The sequence below is a fragment of the Balaenoptera physalus genome (genome assembly GCF_965194825.1).
Source record: "Balaenoptera physalus genome assembly, chromosome: 12".
NCBI classification, from domain to species: domain Eukaryota; kingdom Metazoa; phylum Chordata; class Mammalia; order Artiodactyla; family Balaenopteridae; genus Balaenoptera; species Balaenoptera physalus.
The window spans coordinates 25,344,602-25,367,252 of NC_138897.1; the positions used below are offsets into that span (position 1 = coordinate 25,344,602).

Here is a 22,651-nt window from a genome sequence, read left to right on the forward strand (position 1 = left end):
TTCCTTTACATCCATTGAGAACCACATCAGACAGTGTTATAATTTCTGCTTCAGCTGTCAAACATAATTTAGAAAACTCAAGAGGAGAAGGAAAGTGTTGTATTCACCTGTGTTTTTGCTTTCCATTGTTCTTTCTTTCAAGAGAGATATTGATTGCTTACTTTGAGTTTTGCTCTTATAACTATTTCACATTCAGATTCCCAAAGACTATTGACTCTGAGGAAGCAGAAACAAAACAATAGGCTCTTTATCTGTAACTATGGACGTTGAAATGACAGTGCAGAAAAATGAGGTCGTATTCTGAATTAGACACTTTTCTTGGAATTGGTAAGACCCTACCACCACTTTGTACTGTGCAAGTCTAATGATTTAGGGTGATACAGTGATAAGAGTACAAATTAGGATCTATTAATCAAAGGACTGAATAAGCTCCAAATTTCCTTCTAGATTGGCAAGTCTATAATTTATTATGTGAAATTTATAATTATCACCATACTAAATTCAAAAGATTTTAAATCCTTTAGTAACTGGTAAACTTAATTCTAAAAATTCTTGACAGAAGTAATCTTGAAGAGTTCTTTTGCATGATCTTTCCAATGCTGTTTGAATTGCAAAGCAGTTGCCCTCATTCTAATTAATTCTGTGTCAAGGAGAAAAACACAGACTCTATATGGGGATTTTCTTTCTTTATCAGGCACAAGACCTAAATGTCATCGAAGAAGTGATTCGAATGATGTTAGAGATCATCAACTCCTGCCTGACAAATTCTCTTCATCACAATCCAAACTTGGTGTATGCACTTCTTTACAAACGAGATCTCTTTGAACAATTTCGAACGCATCCTTCATTTCAGGATATCATGCAAAATATTGATCTGGTAAGTGTAAATGGAGATATTTATTATGATTCTTTTTAAAATTTTAAAGTAGAGAAAGTTTAACAAACCTTGATAAAAAACTGCAATAATTAGTCTCTTGAACGTTAACTCTATTTGCTGTCTATTCTGCTATAACAATTGTCACCTTCCGTATGTTTGTGTATGTATTATATACAGACATATATATACACGCACACATATATATTTAGTAGAATTGAGATCATACTTTATATAGTTCTGTATTCTGCCATTTTTACTTAACATTATTAACATTTTTCTGTGATATCATCAATTCTTTGAAAATCTCACATTTTAGTATTTGTATAACCTGTATTATGGAGGTCCTAAAATATATTAACCCTTATCCCATTATTGCTCATTTGGTTGTTTCTCATATTTTGTATTAATTTATAATTATCAGTTTGTAAATACATCGTATCTCACCTTTTTTAGTTCTCTTTTTGAAGTAGTCTTAAAACTGGAATTGTACTAGTTTTTGCTGTCAGAGAGATCAGTGTTTTCAAGACTCAACCCATGTCAAATTGCTTTCCAGAAATATTGTACAATTAATGCATCTGTGTATCATCTTATAACTTCTACAAGTGATGTATGAGAGGATCTATCTCACTATACTTTTACAGCTTTATTATAATTATTTTAATATTTGTCCTTTTATATCAAAAATGGTATTTCATTATTGTTTTTAATTTTTATTTCTTTCATTATTAGTGTGATTGAACATTTTTCACAGGTCTATGAACTTTCACCTCCTGTCCTTTTTAAAAAGGTTTTTCTGCTAAACTTTCTATTGTTGTATTAGTGTTTCCCAGTTCAGTTTGATTCCACAAAAATTTCTTGCATAGCTAATCAGATTCATAATGCACAAGAGGAAACAGAAGAGGCACCATCCCTGTCCTTGTGTTACTTACATTTAGGAAGATTTTTTTTTTTTTTTTTTTTTTTTTTTAAGAATTTTAAGTCATTACAACAGTCGCCTCCTTTATTTATTTATTTATTTATTTTTGGCTGTGTTGGGTCTTCGTTTCTGTGCGAGGGCTTTCTCTAGTTGCGGCAAGTGGGGGGCCACTCTTCATCGCGGTGCGCAGGCCTCTCACTATCGCGGCCTCTCTTGTTGCGGAGCACAGGATCCAGATGCGCAGGCTCAGTAATTGTGGCTCACGGGCCTAATTGCTCCGCGGCATGTGGGATCTTCCCAGACCAGGGCTCAGACCCGTGTCCCCTGCATTAACAGGCAGATTCTCAACCACTGCGCCACCAGGGAAGCCCATAGGAAGATTTTTAATAATTAAATTATTGCACAAGTATGAATATATAATTTCCATCATAAGTAAGCACATGTACACGCCTTCCTCCAGGGTATACACCTCATAGTGGATTCGCTGCATAACATGTATCGTACCAAACCGTTTCCCTTGGAGTGCTGCCATTTTACTCTTCAGCTGGTGGTGTATAAGATTCCTGTTGCTTCACATCCTCATGAACACTTAGTTTGGTCAGTTTTGTAATAGCATCTCATTATAGTTTTAATTTGGATTTCCTCTTTTCTGAAGCTAATTCAAGTCTTTTGCCAGTTTTTTCTACTGAGTTATTTATCTTTGTGTAGATTCTTTGTATGTTCTGGATTCTAGGCGTTTCTTGGTTATGTTTTGCAAATATCCAGTCACTAACACAAGTACAGACTTTCTGATGTAACTCTAAAACTCCTCTCAAAATAGTCAAACATCAAATTCTCAGTTCCATTCTTTTCTTGGAGCGCTGCTTCCAGCTCCAGCCAGGTTGTACGCTGGTTATCCTGCCGAGCTGCAGCATCTTCCTGGGAATTTCCTTCACCTGTTTCCTTTGGTTGATCTTGGCTCCTGTGAATTCTTCTTTCTTGGTTTACTGCTTCATGTTGGTGGAGCATATACTACAGTAGCTTTCTAGGGAAAGGGTGTATGTGAGGTAGGTTTTTTATTTTTTAGTTTCTCATGTCTGAAAATGTTTTTCTTCTCTTTTTACATATGACCTGTTGTCTTGGGAAGCTTTTGGGATCTCTCTATTATTGTGTCCTGAAATTTCATGGGGGTTTGCTGCGCCTTGGTCAATTGCACTTGGCGCTTGGAGGGTCCTTTGAGTCTAGAGGCTCATGCTCAGAACGTTCAAATACTCATTTTAATTATTTCTTCCCGGTTGTCTCTCTCCCTCTGTGTCCTGCTCTTTCCTCTCTATGAAACTCCTATTAGATGGCCATTTCCTTTTGAGCCCCTCCTGTCAATATCACTAAGTCTTATTTCTTGGACTGATCAGTGTCCTCATGTTAAGAGTCCTCCAGGCTCCTGCCTGGGGTCTGTAAGCCCACCTGTGAGGGTTTTAAAAGCTGAGGTAGAGAGAGGCTGGGTAAAATTGGGGGTGGGGAAGAGAGGGTGAGAGTGGCCTCTAAAGTGAAAACTCCCCGTCTTCTTTCAGGATAACAGCAATGCATAAATGGAGGCATGGACTCTGATCACATTTAAGATACTTAAGAGCATCTCTATCCGTTCTCATTAAGCCAGTTTACCCAAGTAGGTTAATTTTTGCTCATCCCAGTAGAGTCCTGTGTACTTGTTCGGTACTTAATTGAAATCAGCTTTGAACTATAACCAGGCTCCCCATTCCAGACTCTTAACACATAGTTCTGTAAACTGCTGAATACTCTGGAATCCACACAATTACATGAGTTTAACTACAACTATGTATACTGTTGCAGATCTGTTCATTGATTTGCTCCATATCACTGCTGTGTAATGATGGCAGGTAAACAGCAATAAAAATTAAAACTCTTTGCTGTCAGCATGAAAGGATGCTCAACATCACTAATCATTAGAGAAATGCAAATCAAAACTACAGTGAGGTATCACCTCACACCAGTCAGAATGGCCATCATCAAAAAATCTACAAACAGTAAATGCTGGAGAGGGTGTGGAGAAAAGGGAACCCTCCTGCACTGTTGGTGGGAATGTAAATTGATACAGCCACTATGGAGAACAGCATGGAGGTTCCTTAAGAAACTAAAAATAGAACTACCATATGACCCAGCAATCCCACTACTGGGCATATACCCAGAGAAAACCATAATTCCAAAACAGTCGTGTACCACAATGTTCATTGCAGCTCTATTTACAGTAGCAAGGTCATGGAAGCAACCTAAGTGTCCATCGACAGATGAATGAATAAAGAAGATGTGGCACATATATATAATGGAATATTACTCAGCCATAAAAAGAAACAAAATTGAGTTATTTGTAGTGAGGTGGATGGACCTAGAGTCTGTCATACAGAGTGAAGTAAGTCAGAAAGAGAAAAACTACCGTATGCTAACACATACATATGGAATCTAAAAAGAAAAAAAAAAACGGTTCTGAAGAACCTAGGGGCAGGACAGGAATAAAGACGCAGTTGTAGAGAATGGAGTTGAGGACATTGGAGGGGGAAGGATAAACTGGGACGAAGTGAGAGAGAGAGTGGCATGGACATGTATACACTACCAAATGTAAAACAGATAGCTAGTGGGAAGCAGCCACATGGCACAGGGAGATCAGCTAGGTGCTTTGTGACCACCTAGAGGGGTGGGATAAGGAGGGTGGGAGGGAGACGAAAGAGAGAGGGGCTATGGGGATATATGGGCTATGGGGATATATGTATACATATAGCTGATTCACTTTGTTATATAGCAGAAACTAACACAACCATGTAAAGCCATTATACTCCAATAAAGATGTTAAAAACAAAACAAAACAAAACAAAAACCTCTTTGCTGTCAGTTTAATTAGCGTTTTCATGAGCTTTCCTTAAGTCACCTCAACTATATACCTAATGGTTGCAGCTATAGCAAATTATTTTGCCACACACACTCTTGTCATTTTCCTAAACTATTATCAGTATTATTTAGATTTCGTTAACAGAACTGGGGCAGCTGGGTACTATTGTCATCTTTGCAGTTAGGATAAAGCAGAAACATCATTTCAAATGAGCATGTTTATATCTTAGAGTTAGACTTGACATTTATATTCTTTAAATTCTCACCATTATGAACCAGTACTCCCATGTAGATGTGTTGATATTTAGGATGTGTGAGAGCATCCCCAAGCTGCTTCCCAAATATTTCTTCTCTGGCCCCATGTCCTTCTTGTTTAATGGGAAAAGCGCCTCCTTTTAAAATTGATAAGTAGTGGTAACAAGATTATGAAACAAATGATTGCCCAAGGGACATCCATCAGAGCTTATTTCTACCTTTTTCTGTTGGCTAGATGCTTTTTGACAACGAGGTAGTCAACTAAGATCCTGCAAGCCGTGCAGTGCGGCCCAAAAAAATTAAAAAATAAAAAATAAAATAAAAAGCCATTTCTAGCCAGCCTGTTCACGAATTTGTCCAAATTCATTTCTAGTTTCTTGCTTGTACCATTTTGGGGAGTAGAATACTGAGATTAAGATTCACTGTGCATGTGAGGAAAGGTTCAACAAAACCCTTTTCTCTTTTACATGGAAAATTGGCCTTGGGTTAAGCTGCTTTTAGCTCTGTTCCTTGGAAATCTGATGAAGGTGGAATGTCAGCCATGTTACTAGGTAACACTGCTGTAATAAAACGAGAATATGATAGAATGACATTTGAATGGTAAGTTCAGTCTGGACTGAAAGGACTATAGCTTTGGGCTTCCCTGAGTGAAAAAATTCATAGCCAGGCATGTCCTTTTCAGGGACCTAGAAGCTGAGACTATCACAAGGGGTATTGGTTTCTGTTTGGGACATGGCTTCTCAGCTAGGGTGGCTATTGGATCTGCCCATGGTAGTCTCAGTCTCTCACATTGGCGCTATCATTTGAGGGTCCAAAGACCAGCCCTGAGACTACTGTGAGTATTCCCAGGGAAAACCAAAGCCTGGGGCTGTGCTGTTGGCATGTTCTTTTTCCTGGCCTTCTGTCCTTTTAAGTTAATCTTATGCCCAGTGTGGCCTATTACACTCTTTTTTTTTTTTAATATTTAAAACTTTTTATTATGAAAAATTTCAAGTGTATACAAGGTAAACAGAAACCGCTATTATGTTCTTGAGCCTCTCGATGTCTAATTGGGTCTAAGCATACCACCCAGGAAAAAGCACTGAAGTGCTAAAATAATATCTTCTTATAATACTTATAAATTTATCTCTTTCACATTCCAGGGTGGAAGATATCCTGTTTTTTCCAAGGTTTATCCAGATCTTTGAATTATAGAACTATCCAATACATCCTTTTTTAGCTTTCATATTTCTAACCTGCGTCATCCTAATCGTTTTAGTCTGCCCTTATGGCAAACCCCTGCCCCTTGTCTCATAACTTTTGCCTTTCTCTGGACCTCTCTGATTTCAGTTTCTTTCTTCATTCCTTCCTGTCTTTTTTCTCCTTTTACCCTTTCCTTCCTTCCTTCCTCCCTCCCTCCATTCCTCCTCCTCCCCCTTCTCTCTCACTCACTCATTCTACCTTTCTTTCTCTGGATAGTCACCTGAACTGTGCACAATGTATGTCAGATAATCTATATCTGCAGTGTATCGGAAATGTTTTCTCTTTAATTACCAATACCTCTTTTCATAATAGTGCATTTTTTTCTTTTTGTTTCTGATAAAAGACTAACCAAAGTTTCTTTTTTCCTGTGGTCATAACTGTAATAGATGATAAATGATCATGTTGTAATACATTGTTTGGATTATTTAGTTTTAAATGTTTAAACCACATCAAAAACCATTTGCTCCTTTTCTATTCATCTCATCATTAGCGTTGCTAGCTTTTATTGCATGCTTGCTAAGCATTTACATGCATGATCTCTCTTAATCTTCATTAAAAAACAAACTTGGAAGTATATTTCATTTTAATTTTCAATTACAGTTAAAGGAACCAACTTAGAAAGATTTAACTTGCTTGTGATCACATATTCAGAAAGTGATAGAGCCAGAACTCAAACCGAGGCAGTTTGATAATAAAACCCTTGTTTGTAGTCATCATGCCTGACTACTATCCCCATTCACTAAATGTTCCTACAGTTTCTCATTGGTTTGCCTATTCACTGCCTGAAAACATCTGAAAACAAACCCGGAAATTTACTTTCTCCTTCAAGTTCACTTCTATTAATGTCAAATCAGTCTTTACTCCACCAGTGGTGAAAGTGATGTTCTCTTCTTAGTAACCCAGCTGTTGACATCCTTAAAAATAACCCTGAAGGACCATATTGTTTTTTGAAAGGACACACACGAACCATGCAAAGGATTTAAACTACATCCATTTGAAACTTAGTCTCCTTTGGAAGAGGTGAAAATTAGAGTAAAGATGAGGAAATAGAAAGGACCTCACTTGTTTTTCTCACAGTATATCACCACATGGAAATAAAAGCAGGGTGTTAAACTGGATTTACATCCAGTGCTCACTTTCCTGTCCTTGTCAGTAATTGGCCACTTACTGACACTCCAACTGTACTCGTGAAAAATGCAATCTCTGGGTAAACATTTGACTGTGTGCTGTTGTGTAGTTCTTAAAACTAGATAAATATATGCCGAAACATGTTTGAGTCCCTACTAAGTGCTGGGAATGAGGCTAAGTACCTTTACATGATATTACTGATTTATTCTTCTTAAACCAGTAAACTAGTTATAGTTATCCAACTTTACAGATAAGGAAACCAGCAGGCTGAGAGAAGGCTTCCCAGGTGATTTTAACACAGATCCCCACCTAAGAATCATTCCTCTTAGGGAATTCCCTGGCCATCCAGTGGTTAGGACTTGGCACTTTCACTGCCAGGGCCTGGGTTTGATCCCTGGTCAGGGAACTAAGATCCCACAAGCCATGCAGCAATACGAAAAAAAAAAAATCCTCTTAAATAGTGATCACATGTTTGCATAGGGCTTTATCATTGAGGGCTATTTGCATACGCCCTATGTCATTTGACCCTTAAATTATCCTCGTGAAGGAGGCAGAGCAAGTCTTCAGACGTGAAATGGTTGGCTCACGGTCACTTAGCTAGTAAATCACTGAGCCTTGAATCCAGATCTTCTCATTATAAACTCCATATTTTCAACATTCACTTGGATAAACCTAAATAAGATTCCAAATGAGCAGATTTTCCAACAACGTTTTGTTGAATACTATCATCTAAAATAGTGTTGGACACACTGGAGATTCATTCAAAATCATTTTAAACTCTTTTTTACATATTTTGAAAAGAATACCATGAGAAAGATATAAATAACATCTCTACTTTTGCCTCTTTCAGCACTTTACCTTCTCCTTCCCTCCCCTAAATGCTCCTGAAATCTTGGCTTAAGCAAACCTTTGCTATTTCTTCTTTCAGGGAGTTAACCTTGAAAAGTGTTGGTAGAGGAGACTATGAATCTACTGTTATTTTTAGCTGACAGGGAGTTGAGAGTTGATGTTTTTCATTAAGACATTAAGCAATGTTGAATGTCTGAGACAGGAGTGACTAACCTTGGAGTACTTTTAACTTCTGCCGAAGGAGTTAGACATGTGCTTTCAGGTAGCCAAATTACTGTTAGCCACTTGTACATAACCCTCCATTCTAACTCATAAGATGATATGATCTGGCTGAATTAAACAACAGGACAAAATAGAAATACCACACCAAACAAGAGAGGGCGTGAAAGAAATTTCATGGCTGAATATAAGTATAGGACAGAGACAGTGAACAACAATAGTTTTGTGGTATAGTAAAGGCAAGAACTATTTTTTTATCTCTTGACAGTGTAAAATTTACACTTGGTTTTCTGTATTTCCAGACCTGACCGTTCTTATTGAGCTCCAAACTAGCTCATTCAGTTGCCTATACAACAGTCCCACAAATGTTGAACAAGGTTAAATGAGAATTCATTATTTTCTTCAAAAAAAATCAAACACAAAATGAATCTGCTTTTTTTACTGCAGTCTTCCTTAGCTCTGTAAATGACATCAATATCTACCTAGTTGCGTATGCCAAAATGCCAAAAAAGAAGAAGAAAGAGGAATAGTTAGTGCTACTTGAAATAGGGTTGGGATATTGCAAATCTAAAGACTGCAGTCAGAGAAGACCTCTCTGAGAAGGTACATTTGAGCTCCAACTTGAAGGAGGTAGACAATGAGTTGTGCAGATACCTGGGATCAGGTGGGGTAAAGATGGGAGCATGTCTTTGTCTCCCTCTGGAGCAAAAGGTAGACACTCTTACTGACCATTATAAGAGATTTGGGTTCCCTAAGCTCAGAGTTCTGTTGCTATAATATAACCCACGACATTTGCAGGGGTCATCTGTTTATCTTCAGATCACTTTGTGCAGCCCCACTTACATCAATGGACATATCATCCAGACAGAAAATCAGTAAGAAAACACTGGCCTTAAGTGTCAAATAAACTTAATAAACTTAATAGATATATATAGAATATTTCATCCAGAAGCAGCAGAATACACATTCTTTTCAAGTGCACGTTGAACATTCTCCAGGGTAGACCACATGCTAGGCCACAAAACAACTGTCAGTAAATTTAAGAAAATTGAAACCATATCAAGCATCTTTTCCAACCACAATGCTGTGAGACTTGAAATCAACTACAAGAAGAAAAAAAATGCAAAAAACACAGACACGTGGAGGCTAAACAATATGCTACTGAACAACCAAAGGGTCACTGAAGAAATCAAAGAGGAAATTTTTTTTAATCCTGGAGACAAATGAAAATGGAAACACAATGATCCAAAATCTATGGAACAGCAAAAGCAGTTCTAAGAGGGCAGTTTATAGCAATACAAGCCTACTTCAGAAAACAAGAAGAATCTCAAACAACCTCGCCTTACACCTAAAGGAATTAGAGAATGAAGAACAAACAAAACTCAAAGTTAGTAGAAGGAAAGAAATCATAAAGATCAGAGCAGAAATAAATGAGATAGAGACTGAAAAAAATAGAAAAGATCAGTGAAACTGAGAGTTGATTCATTGAAAAGATAAACAAAATTGATAAACCTTTAGCCAGACTCACCAAGAAAAAAAGAGAGAGGGCCCAAATCAATAAAATCAGAAACAAAAAAGGAGAAGTTACAACTGATACCACAAAAATACAAAGGATCGTAAGAGATTACTACAAACAACTGTATGCCAATAAAATGGACAACCTAGAAGAAATGGACAAATTCCTAGAAATGCACAGTGTCTCAAAACTGAACCGGGAAGAAATAGAAAATATGAACAGACCAATTACAAGTAATGAAATTGAATCAGTCATTTTAAAGCTCTCAGCAAACAAAAATCCAGGACCAGATGGCTTCACAGGTGAATTCTACCAAACATTTAGAGAAGAATTAACACCTGTCTTTCACAAACTATTCCCAAAAATTGCAGAAGAAGGAACACTTCTGAACTCATTCTGTGAGGCAGCATCACCCTGATACCAAAACCAAAGACATCACAAAAAAAGAAAATTACGGTCAATATCACTGGTGACCATAGATGCAAAAATCCTCAATAAAATATTAGCAAACTGAATTCAACAAGACGTTAAAAGGGTCATACACCATGATCAAGTGGGATTATCCCAGGGATTCAAGGATAGTTCAATATCTGCAGTATGGAGATTCCTCAAAAAACAGAAAATAGAACTACCATATGACCCAGCAATTCCACTCCTGTGTACATGTCTGAAAAAAACAAAAACACTAATTCAAAAAGATACATGCACCCCAGTGTACACAGCAGCATTATTTATAACTGCCAAGATACAGAAGCAACCTATGCAACCTAAGCAAACTATGAAAACTTCCTCAATCTGGTACTAAGTTTAATTTTTCTGAAAATAATGAAATTAATATAAATTCCTTGGGAAAAGTTGTACATAAATTCATCAAGTAAAAATAGAAGAGTTGTTAGTTGACCCTCAGTAATGTATTAAACTAACAGTGATCACATGTAGGTTTTAACCTGCAGGCTTTCCTAAAATTTACTTTCAGTAGATTTCACTTGCTAGTCCTGACTGGTTTGGGTGAGATGACCTGTGCCACCAAACTCAGTTCTTACAAATTTTTTGCCTATATCAGGCATAAAATCAGGAATATAGACATATAACTACAAAGAAATGTTACTGATCGGATACATTGGTGGGATACTAACATTCATGGGTTTCATCCTTAACAGACTACTTTTACATGTATTATGATTGTTTCCTATGCAGTAGATGGGGCAACTTTTTCATTTTATAAACAAAGATACTGAGATACACCTAATGATAATCATAGTTACTGACATTTTGTGAGCACTTACCATGTGCCATGCATCATTCTTTGTGCTCTGCAAGTATTAACTTAATTCTAAGAACAACCCCATGAGGCAGGCATTCTATTTTTCCTCATTTATAGATCAGGAAACTCAGGCATGGAGATGTTAAATAACTTGCCTAAGTTTATAAGGAGAGCTGGGATTTAAACGCAAGCAATCTGACACCTGATAAGCGCTCCAAACCACTGCACAATTCTACATCTGGAAGAAGTTGAGCATCTTACAAGTCACATGGTTAGTAAGTATCACAGGCAGGACCCAAACTAGGCCTCTGACTTTGAGTAGTTTGTAGTGTACACTACCATGATGTCTTAAATCCATTTAATTATACGTTTGATCAGTGTCTTGTCCCCCAATTACATTGCATCTTTCTCTTTTTTTCCCTTTTATTGAATTTGCAACTTGTTTAAAAAAATATTTTATTGAATTTTTTCCCTTTTATTGAATGTGTGCAGTTGCTGTACACATTGCATCTTTCTGGCAGACACAAAGTATCATCTATTTCCTTTGTAAATTCTCTGATTATTCCTTCCACTGAATAGGTTGTCAAGGGTATCATTAGTGTCTTAAGTAAAACACAAAAACTTAAGGTACAACCAAAATTCAAAAAATATTTTCACGGAATTTACTTATTTTACACATATAAAATGTCCATTTAAAAATAAAAAGAGGGACTTCCCTGGTAGTGCAGTGGTTAAGAATCCACCTGCCAATGCAGGGGACACGGGTTCGATCCCTGGTCCGGGAAGATCCCACATGCCACGGAGCAACTAAGCCTGTGCGCCACAACTACTGAGCCTGCGCTCTAGAGCCCGCGAGCCACAACTACTGAGCCCACGTGCCACAACTACTGAAGCCCGTGTGCCTAGAGCCCGTGTTCCGCAACAAGAGAAGCCACTGCAATGAGAAGCCCGTGCACCACAACGAAGAGTAGCTCCCGCTTGCCGCAACTAGAGAAAGCCCGCACACGGCAACGAAGACCCAACGCAGCCAAAAATAAATAAATAAATAAAAAGAGACTTAATTACAATTTATGAAAATCAGTTATAGTACCTGCTGTGTCTAAACTCTTGTGAACAAAATTTTATCCCAGAGAGCTTAAAATCTGACTTGGAAAAAACAAGACCCATAGGCACATGTTGAAAACCAACCTGTCATGGACAAAATAAGCAACTTGCAAAGGAGCTGGTGCCAGCAAACTGCCTGAGATAAAGAAATGATTTATTTGGAATCAACAGCAGTATAGCCAGGCATTGGCTGCCTTTGTTTTCGCTCATTGCCACAGTCTTGCAAGGCACAAGCTTGTTAGGGTTCTGGCTCCAGCTGGGTCTCTACTTTCCAGAATAAATCCATTTCAGTGGCATTTATGTCATATCATGCACCTTCCACTAGAATGGTTAGGAGAAAAGTTATTGTGCATTTGAACAATTAATATATAGGAGAGTAATCCTGAAAGAAAATCTAGAAAAATGTTTGGAAATGACTCTTAGTTAACTTAAAATAATTTACCTATAAAATAGAAAACATGTAAATGGAAATACTCAACTTTTTAAGAAACAAATTTTTATATTTTTGCAGTCATCTCTGACTATAAACACTTGTCTGTAGTGTATAGTCTCTTGAATAAAAAGTGACTTACGGTCTTCTTGATTTATTAACATTGTGGTTTTTAAGTGATTTCCTAAAAAATGATGACAGTCTTTTAGTTTTTAATGACAAGTGTTAAGAGACAGTGTTATTTCCAAATGTTACTGTGTTAGCACCTTGCTACATAGTTCAGGCTGTGCTGTGACATGAAACAAAAAAATTACAGCATGCTGTTGATTATCCCTGGTGCTCAGAGGTAAGAGTGTTGTGGATAAATTAAATTGATAAATAATCCCCAAAACATCATTTTAGCCATTAGCTTCAAATTTCTTTCTTATTAAGACTTTTTCTGGACAACTACTATTAAGCCTCAATATTAACAGATATTAAGCTTTAGCTTTCTCTTCCTACCTTCTGATGGGTGCTGCTCTCTAAATGAAATATGAATGCAAGGTGAGGCAGCACAAGAAAGTGCAGAATTCAGGAGCCTGCTTAATTCACAGAATGGATAATCAACCCTGAATATTCAGGGGTTGGCTCTGATTCAGCCATCAAACCCTTTATACAGAGGACTGATTTAGGAGAGCTAGTGAATTAAAAGCCAGGTCACTCGAAGAAATGGAACGATGATCCTTTGACTACCATGTGAGAAAGGCATCTACTGAAAATACCTCTCATACATCTACTTGTTTAAAAAAATAACACTTTACATTCCAGGTGATCACCTTCTTTAGCTCGAGGTTGCTACAAGCTGGAGCTGAGCTGTCAGTGGAAAGGGTCCTGGAAATCATCAAGCAAGGGATCGTCGCACTGCCCAAGGACAGGCTGAAGGTAAGACTGGGGGAAGAAACATACTGTTGTATCCCTTGATGTAAATATTAGTGTCTGAGTGAGCTCTATTCAGAATCATACCACTTACCCAGCACTTGCGCTGGAAAAGGCTCTCTAAACTTGCCCTGCCTACTCTACTGTATACTGACACACAGAACTGTGGTGAAGGATTCTGACAGTTTTCCAGAAGAAATAGCAAAAGGACTGTCTTCACACCACTGCATATCCTATGAGTAACCACTGTATATACTATGAGTAATTCATATATATACTATGAATAAAGGAGCACCTTATTTTTTTAACCCAGTGCAATAAATACAGTCCTGTTAAGTATCATCAAGGGTTGATGGGAAGGTGGTGGTGGTGGTGATGGCGATGATGATCACTACAGCAGTAGCTAATATTTACATAGTGTTTACTCAGTGCTTTTGGGAGGTTCTGAGTGTCTTACATATATTAACCCAATCAATCCTCACAACAGCCCTTTGATGGTAAGTAGTGTTATCATCCTAATTTTCAGATGAGGAATCTGGTGCACAGAGAGGTTAAGTAATTAACCCAAAGCCATATAATTAGAAAATAAGGAAACTAGGAGATTCATACCCAGGCCATCTGGCTCCAAAGTCCATGCTCATAATCACCACGCTATTTACTGTGTGCCTGGGAATAGCTATAGAAGAGGATCATTTCATGGAAGAGGTAGGGGAAATACTGTATTTTGAGGAGGCATTTACATTTGTGTGTTAGATATGTTCCTGAAGTGATCTCATGATGTAAAACTCATACTTCAAGACTAATTTTCCCATAGGAAAATATGTAAGGGGGATATTTGGGGGAAGATGCGTGAATGTACAGCCTTGCCGCCTATTTTTACCTTAATACTTCTTTTAATTTTTTTTCCTTCATTGCCTCTCAGTTTTTTAGAGTGCTCGTTCCTAAATGAACAGCACACAGGGTGTCATAGTGAATGTTTGGCCTTCTTGATAGTGTTTTATCACAACTAGGTTCTGTTCCAAAGTTACCGTTTGGGGGGCTCTGTTTTTCAGCACTATCACTAGAACCGCCGCTTAATGAACATTGTAGGATATGAAAATATTTTCAGTTATAATAACAGAGTTTATAAAGCAGCAGCACATTAGTCATAATCACTCGCAGAAGTTCCACTGTCTGTACACAGCCGTGCAGTTCACGCAGTGCTGAGCGAAGGAGGGGTTTCTGCTTATCAGCTAAAATGGCACCACCATGTGGCAAGAGCATAAAACCTGATTACGGTTCACCAGACCCTCCAGCTTTGACTTTACTCTCTTTTCCTGACAATTCCTGAAGTGTAGAGAATTCATATTATTTCCTTTCTTACCTAAAGTAAGACATCTGAGGTCTTTCGGGTTTTTTCTCACTGTTTCAAATTTATTTGAACTCTACCATGTTAACCAGTAGGAAGTGGTGGATCGTGGTGTTTAAGCTAAGTCAAGAAAGAAGTGGAACTATCAAGCAACCATAAGGAAAGGGTAATGCAGAGGAGTCAAGGGAAGGGAGATTTTGATGAGATCAAAGAACCAGCATAGTAGAAGAAATGGAAATTGTGATTAGAGAGCAGTATATTTAGACCAGAGATGTTCAAAAGGAGCAGATCGCCATGACAACACGATCTGGATTCGGCCATGAGTGGGGGACTGAAATGATGCAGATGTGAATGAAAGTCAGTGTGACTGAGCCAGTTAATGAATTGGAAGCCAAGGATGGGCCATACACATGGGCATCATAGGCACCCAGGATGATAAGCCATGGGCGGAAAGAAAGACTGAGCCAGATGCTATAGAAAATGAGAGAGAGGCCTAAGAGTCAGTAGGTGGCAGCTATAAGGAGGAGAAGAAGCTGGTACCAGCCTCATATGAACAGAGCTTTGTACTTAAGGGTAGAAGGATAATAGCCAAGCAACAACAGTGAAAACAAAGAAGACACCAACTGCGCCTCCAGACCCTGAAGGCTGGGGAGTGTGAAAGAACAAGCAGCTTTTACTTCCAAAGGCTCCAGGGGTTTGGGAGTCCTGAGGGGAGAACCAAGTTTCAGTTAAAGAGGTGGTGAGGAGAGAAGATTCAGTGCAGGGACTGAGAGCGTAGGGATACATCCTAACCGTGAAATTGGGGTTTGAAAAGGCAGTGTAGGGTATGGGAGGCAGGGAAGTAATAGGAGGCTGGATCGGGGGAGAGAAAGCACAAAGAGGAATGGGGACGAAAGTACAAAAGAAGATGGCAATGGCCAGTGATGAGGACATACGACATTAGGTTTACGCTTGCCACAAGGTTCCATCAACACTGAGCAAGTCTTTCTCAAGCATCTGCTCTGTGACAGTGTTGCTGTAAGTGCTTGGGCACATAGTGAGCCAAGATCCCTGCCCTTTCAGGGCTCATAGTCTAGCAGGAGGGAACAGACAATGAACAATCAGCGTAACATAATAAGTAACAAAGTGATCTAGGGCACTAGGATGTGATAAATGCTCTGGAAAATACAGAAAAGGTAGAGCAGCTTGAGGGGGTCTGGGAGTATCCGTGGGGATGTGGTGGGAGAAAGTTTTACAGAGAATGGTCCGGGCAAACCTTTAGCAAAAAAAAAAAAAAAAGAGGCGAGAGGATTAGGCGTGCTTATTCAGAGTAGAGTCCTAAGCAGTAGGAACAGCTACTAAAAAGGTCCAAAGCCAGGAGGATGCCAAGCATGTTGAAGAAATAATGAAAAGAACAAAGCAGCTAGAGCTGTGTGAACAAGGGGAGAGGAACAGGAGGTAAACAGGATGATGGGGGTGGGGAGGTGCAGTGACATGGGGAACCAGTGCAAGAGGAGAGACACGATGGGGTTTCAGTTTTAATAGGACCACTCTGGCTGATGTGTTGAGGGTAGACTATAGAGCAACAATGAAAGCAGAGAGATCAGTTAGACTATTGCTTGACTTGGACCACGGTGGAAAGGCGGAAGTGCTAACAGAATTCGTCCAAGAAATTGTCTGGTGGGCAGAGGAGTGCACTTAGGCCTTTTAGGAGATAGCTATAGTCTGCATTGATTACAGGAGCTCCAGGGAATGGTGGCTGAACGTAGGTTCTGTTGGACTGGTTAGAGAACTGGTCTGCAAGTACTGGAAGAACTGTTTATGGAAGTGGATTTGGACTTGGGCTAGGCGGTCTCAAGGACAACTTTCAGATGTTGGCTAGCTGAGTCTTTCATCATTAGATGCCTGGCTCTGCTTTGCTAAATGTGCGGCTCAACAGTATATGTGAGTCAAGCTGCTACTAGTTTCTAGAGGCTGTCTGTACTAGACAATTCAGAGCAAACTTTGGAGGCCACACACCATAAGACAATTGGAAAACTTTCAGAGAATCACCAAAATTGTGAAAGAACACAGGGAGTGAGTAGGGGAATTCACAGGATCCAAGCAGAAGAGACTTGTCTTCAAGTACTGGAAGAATTGTTTACGAAAGCAGATTTGGACTTATTATGTGTGGTCTCAGGAATAGGACCAATGGGTAGAAGGAACTTGCATTTCAGTCCCATAGAAGGGAGAACTTTCTAAGAAATGGAACTACAGTTGACCCTTGAACAATGTAGGGGTTCAGGGTGCAGACCCTCCACACAGTCGAAAACCCAGATATAATTTATCATCAGCCCTCTGTATCCACAGTTCCTCTGAACTCACAGATTCAACCAACCATGGATCATGTAGTACTGTAGTATTTACTGTTGGAAAAAAATCTATGCATAAGTGGATCCACGCAGTTCAAATCCTTGTTGTTCAAGGGTCAACTGTATTTAGAGATGGAATAGGCAACTTCTGGGAAGTGGTGCGTTCACTGTCACTGGAGGTGTTAAGAGTAATAGGACGATGGCCACTTGACAGGGATGCAGATAGGTTCCATCTTGCATGAAGCTCTCATTTGTTGGTACTAGCTGGCCAGCACAGTAAATGGAGAAGGATTCTAAGGCTGAGTTCAGGTGCAGCAGGAAAAGTGCTGAGATCCATTAACAACGCCTGCCATTGGCAACAGGAGCAGAAAGCCAGGAGCACATGTACAGTTATTTGCCATTCCAATTGTAAGGACTCAAATATTGGTGGGGAAAACCAACTGTGTGACTTTTAAGAACGTTTCCATTCCTAAGAGTATAATTTTGTCTGTGTATATACTAAAATTATCATTCTCCACAAAGCAGGAAACTGCATAAACTTTTGATAACAGTTTTTACTCTCAGAAGATGTAAGAAACAATAAGGAAATATTATTAACCTGGGGATTTTTTATGACAGAGATCACCTTTCAGTTCATAATAGCAGAGGGCATAGTCAGGTTTGTATGCCAAAAGAACATAAATTGCTAAAAGTTGTATATGGTTCATAACAAGAAAAAATGTAGTTCAAGTGGGATGGAAAACAAATAAAATAAAAAATATTAACTATCCAATCACTGATTGTTCTGTGTGAACAAATATGAGAACTACGTTTGTACTGAAGTATCTGTTTTCAACTCTGTATCACACTCGCCTCCTTCTCCAGTCTCCTCTGCATCACAGAGATGCATCCAGAGTACATTTTCCAGAATCCTCCTGTCTGTGTAGTTCCAAATTGCAGTCAGCCAAGGAGAGGCCCACTTGCATGCGATTTGGAAAGCAGAAGAGAAGAAGCCATTATTCTCCAGAGGCAGCTCCTGCCTGGCCTGGTGCTGTAGGCGGCCAGGGTCGTCGATGTCTCCCCAGAGATACTGAGGTTTGCAGCAGCTTGCAGTGAGCTCTTGAGAACCTACTCCAGTGCTGTAGACAGTCTTCTGTCGCAGCTTCCCTGATCTTGCCTTTCTAACAGTTGCATAAGCCTCTATTTTCCTTACAAAATCCTTTATACTCGAGTTATAGAGAGGACCTTCTGTTTTCCCTACCAAACCTGTCAGAGAAATAAAACCCCTGATTGCGAACAGAAAGCAATTTAATATAGGAAATTTGAAAGTCATTGAAAGGACTAAGGAAGCCAACTTCAGCAAAAAACAGTGCTGGCTTTCAGGAAATCAGAAGTGGCAAGAATGTCGTCACCGATGGTCTGGCCTGCCTGCAGACATCCATGTGGAGGTCTGCAGGAAGATTGCTAGAAACCACTGTCAAAACGTTTGCTGAAGCCCACAGTCTGCCCACCACTGTTACCAGAGCACCAGTGGCCTCTGTTTCTCTTCTGCCTTCTGAAATACAAGTTCCTCTCCTTGCCACAGTCTAACCCAAAGCCCTTCTGGAGAGATGCTAGGATATGTAGTTTCCAGGCTTTCAGCATGAAAGGGGAAGAAAGGTGCTTGAGTTGCCAACAACGTGGCATACGATCAAAAGAAACTAAAGAAGCAGAATGAGAAGTTCCTTGACGAGCATGGCTTTTTTTTAAAGGATACCTGCAAAAGATAGAAAGAATGGTATGTACAGAGGCCAAAAGTAATGGAGTGGCATGAACTTACACAAACATTGTCAAAGACTCGAATTGGAAGGGGCCTTTGATCCTCTGAGAGGAGAAAGCAAAGAAAATAAGAAATTGTGGGCCTTCAGCATAGGAACAGTGGACAAGATTACATGATTGATTGATTTAAGCATTCTCCCATTTTCAAATGCTAGTTTATCTCCTATAGTGAGAATAATCTCCAACTGGAAAAGAGTATATCCTCTAAATAAAATTGAAGCCGAAGGAAGCAAGACTTGTACTCAGAAAACTATAAAACACTGATGAAAGAAATCAAAGGTGACATAAACAGATGGAGAAATATACCATGTTTTTGGATTGGAAGAATCAATATGGTGAAAATGACTCTACTACCCAAAGCAATCTACAGATTCAATGCAATCCCTATCAAACTACCAATGGCATTCTTCACAGAATTAGAACAAAAATTTTTACAATTTGTATGGAAACACAAAAGACCTCGAATAGCCAAAGCAAACTTGAGAAAGAAAAACAGAACTGGAGGAATCAGGCTCCCCAACTTCAAACTATACTACAAAGCTACAGTAACCAAGACAGTATGGTACTGGCACAAAAACAGAAATATAGATCAATGGTACAGGATAGAAAGCCCAGAGATAAACCCACGCACATATGGTCACCTAATTTATGACAAAGTAGGCAAGAATGTGCAATGGAGAAAAGACAGCCTCTTCAATAAGTGGTGCTGGGAAAACTGGACAGCTACATGTAAAAGAATGAAATTAGGACTTCCCTGGTGACACAGTGGTTAAGAATCGACCTGCCAATGCAGGGGACATGGGTTCGATCCCTGGTCCAGTAAGATCCCACATGCCGCAGAGCAGCTAAGCCCGTGCGCCACAACTACTGAGCCTGCGCTCTAGAGCCTGTGATCCACAACTACTGAGCCCGCACGCCTCAACTACTGAAGCCTGCACACCTAGAGCCCGTGTTCTGCAAGAAGAAAAGCCACCACAATGAGAAGCCCGTGCACCGCAACAAAGAGTAGCCCTCGCTCACCACAACTAGAGAAAGCCCGTATGCAGCAACGAAGACCCAACGCAGCCATACATACATACATACATACATACATACATACATACATACATACATAAATAAATAAAGTTATTTATTTATTTTTTTAAAAAGAATGAAATTAGAACACTACCTAATGCCATACATAAAAATAAACTCAAAGTGGATTAAAGACCTAAATGTAAGACCAGACACTATAAAATTCTTAGAGGAAAACATAGGAAAAACACTCTCTGACATAAAATACAGCAAGATCTTTTTTGACCCACCTCCTAGAGTAATGAAAATAAAAACAAAAATAATTAAATGGGACCTAATTAAGCTTAAAAGCTTCTGCACAGCAAAGGAAACCATAAACACGACGAAAAGACAACCCTCAGAATGGGAGAAAATATTTGCAAACGAAGCAATGGGCAAAGAATTAATCTCCAAAATATACAGACAGCTCATGGAGCTCAATATCAAAAAAACAAACAACCCAATTAAAAAGTGGGCAGAAGACCTAAACAGACATTTCACCAAAGAAGACATACAGATGGCCAAGAGGCACATGAAAAGATGTTCAACATCACTAATTATTAGAGAAATGCAAATCAAAACTACGACGAGGTATCACCTCACACCAGTCAGAATGGCCATAGTCAAAAAATCTACAAGCAGTAAATGCTGGAGAGGGTGTGGAGAAAAGGGAACCCTTTTGTACTGTTGATGGGAATGTAAATTGATACAGCCACTATGGAGAACAGTATGGAAGTTCCTTAAAACTAAAAATAGAACTACCATATGACCCAGCAATCCCACTACTGTGCATATACCCTGAGAAAACCATAATTCAAAAGGACTTATGTACCCCAGTGTTCATTGCAGCACTATTTACAATAGCCAGAACATGGAAACAACCTAAATGTCCAGCGACAGATGAATGGATAAAGAAGATGTGGTACATATATACAATGGAATATTACTCAGCCATGAAAAGGAATGAAATTGGGTCATTTGTAGAGATGTGGATGCACCCAGAGTCTGTCATACAGAGTGAAGTAAGCCAGAAAGAGAAAAACATATCATATATTGACGCATATTTGTGGAATATAGAAAAATGGTACAGATGAACCTATTTGCAGCAGGAATAGAGACGTAGACGTAGAGAACGGACATGTGGACATGGGGTGGGCGGGGAAGGAGGGGGTGGGACGAATTGGAAGATTAGGTTTGACATAAATACGCTACCATGTGTAAAATAGATAGCTAGTGGGAACCTGCTGTATGGCACACGGAGCTCAGCTCAGTGCTCTGTGATGACACAAATGGGTAAGATGGGGTGGGGGAGAGGGAGGTCCAAGAGGGAGGGGATATAGATATACATATAGCTGATTCACTTCATTGTACAGCAGAAACTAACACAACATTGTAAAGCAATTATACTCCAATAAAAAAAATAAAATAAAACTTAAAAAAAAAAAAAAAGAATGGTATAAGCGCTGCCAGCCTTTTTCATCTTAAAGCTCAGATGCACAGTTTCTCACAATGCTGGCAGATATAACCTGTGAGTAAAATTTGAGAACTCAAGCTCAACAATAATACTAATAATGCCACAAGACACTTTTCTAAGCGCTTTATAGCACTATTAGTTGATGCTATTATCCTGATTTTCTAGACGAGGCAACTAAGGCTCAGAGAGGTTAAATTACTGCCCAGATGCAAAGCTGGGCTTCAAACCAAGGCAGTCTTTCTCCAGAGTCCATTTTGTTCACCACTGTCCTGTACTATCCCCTTCCGTGCCAGTAAGACCACACTAGGGTCGTTAGGTTCCATCTGAGCATCACATTGGTAAACCAAGATGTGTGCACAAGCAGGTAAAGTTACAGTAAAGAGCCTGTAGGTCACATAAGGTGAGGAGTAGAGGATATATAACCTGGGAAAGAGAGAAAAATATAAAAACTGTGTTCAGCTACTTTAAGGATTATACTGTGAAAGAGGAATTAAGCTTCTCATGTTATGCCAAGGGCAATGGGTAGTAACTGAACAAAGACAGGTATTAGTTCCACCTAAGGAAGTGTTTTCTGACGGGTAAAGTTGTTTAGCAGTCCATATGGGGGGGGCTTCATGAAGTAGTGAAGTGTTGTATTCACGATAAAGTCTGGATGGTAAATGTAAAAAGAGCACCAGATGACAAAGGAACTCAAATCTGTAACATAGGGGGAAAAGATTGAAAGAGTTCCTGTTAATAAAAAGTTACACAGGATGATCCCAAAGATTTCTTGCAATTCTTATGAGTCTAGAATTCTGTCTTCTAAAATTCCATGAAGAATTTTTGTAGAGCAGTGCTCTAGTAACGTCCTTCTACTATTTAGAGGTCAAGCCCTGTTGCTCCCTGACAAAGTCTGGAGTCCTTAGGCTGCAATTCTAGACCATTCACAGTCTAACCCCAGCCTGCCATTCCAGTCCTTTGCCTCCCTACTTCCCATTACCCCACCCCCACCCGGTGCTCCAGCCGAGCGGAACTATCTCTGTGCCTTCTTCCTTCCTGCAGTTTTGGATTTACT

The 22,651-nt window shown here is 39.2% G+C and overlaps 1 protein-coding gene across 4 annotated transcripts in view; it reads left to right on the forward strand.

Moving 5' to 3' along the window:
• The window catches only part of DYM (dymeclin), a 387,454-nt gene that overhangs the window by 309,793 nt on the left and 55,010 nt on the right, over positions 1–22,651 (forward strand). For all 4 annotated transcript variants that reach the window (XM_082416571.1, XM_082416573.1, XM_082416574.1 and 1 more), the window contains exons 15-16: positions 695–877; positions 13,488–13,601. In XM_082416571.1, coding sequence (XP_082272697.1) covers positions 695–877; positions 13,488–13,601 — 297 coding nt within the window. The remainder of the gene's footprint in view (positions 1–694; positions 878–13,487; positions 13,602–22,651) is intronic.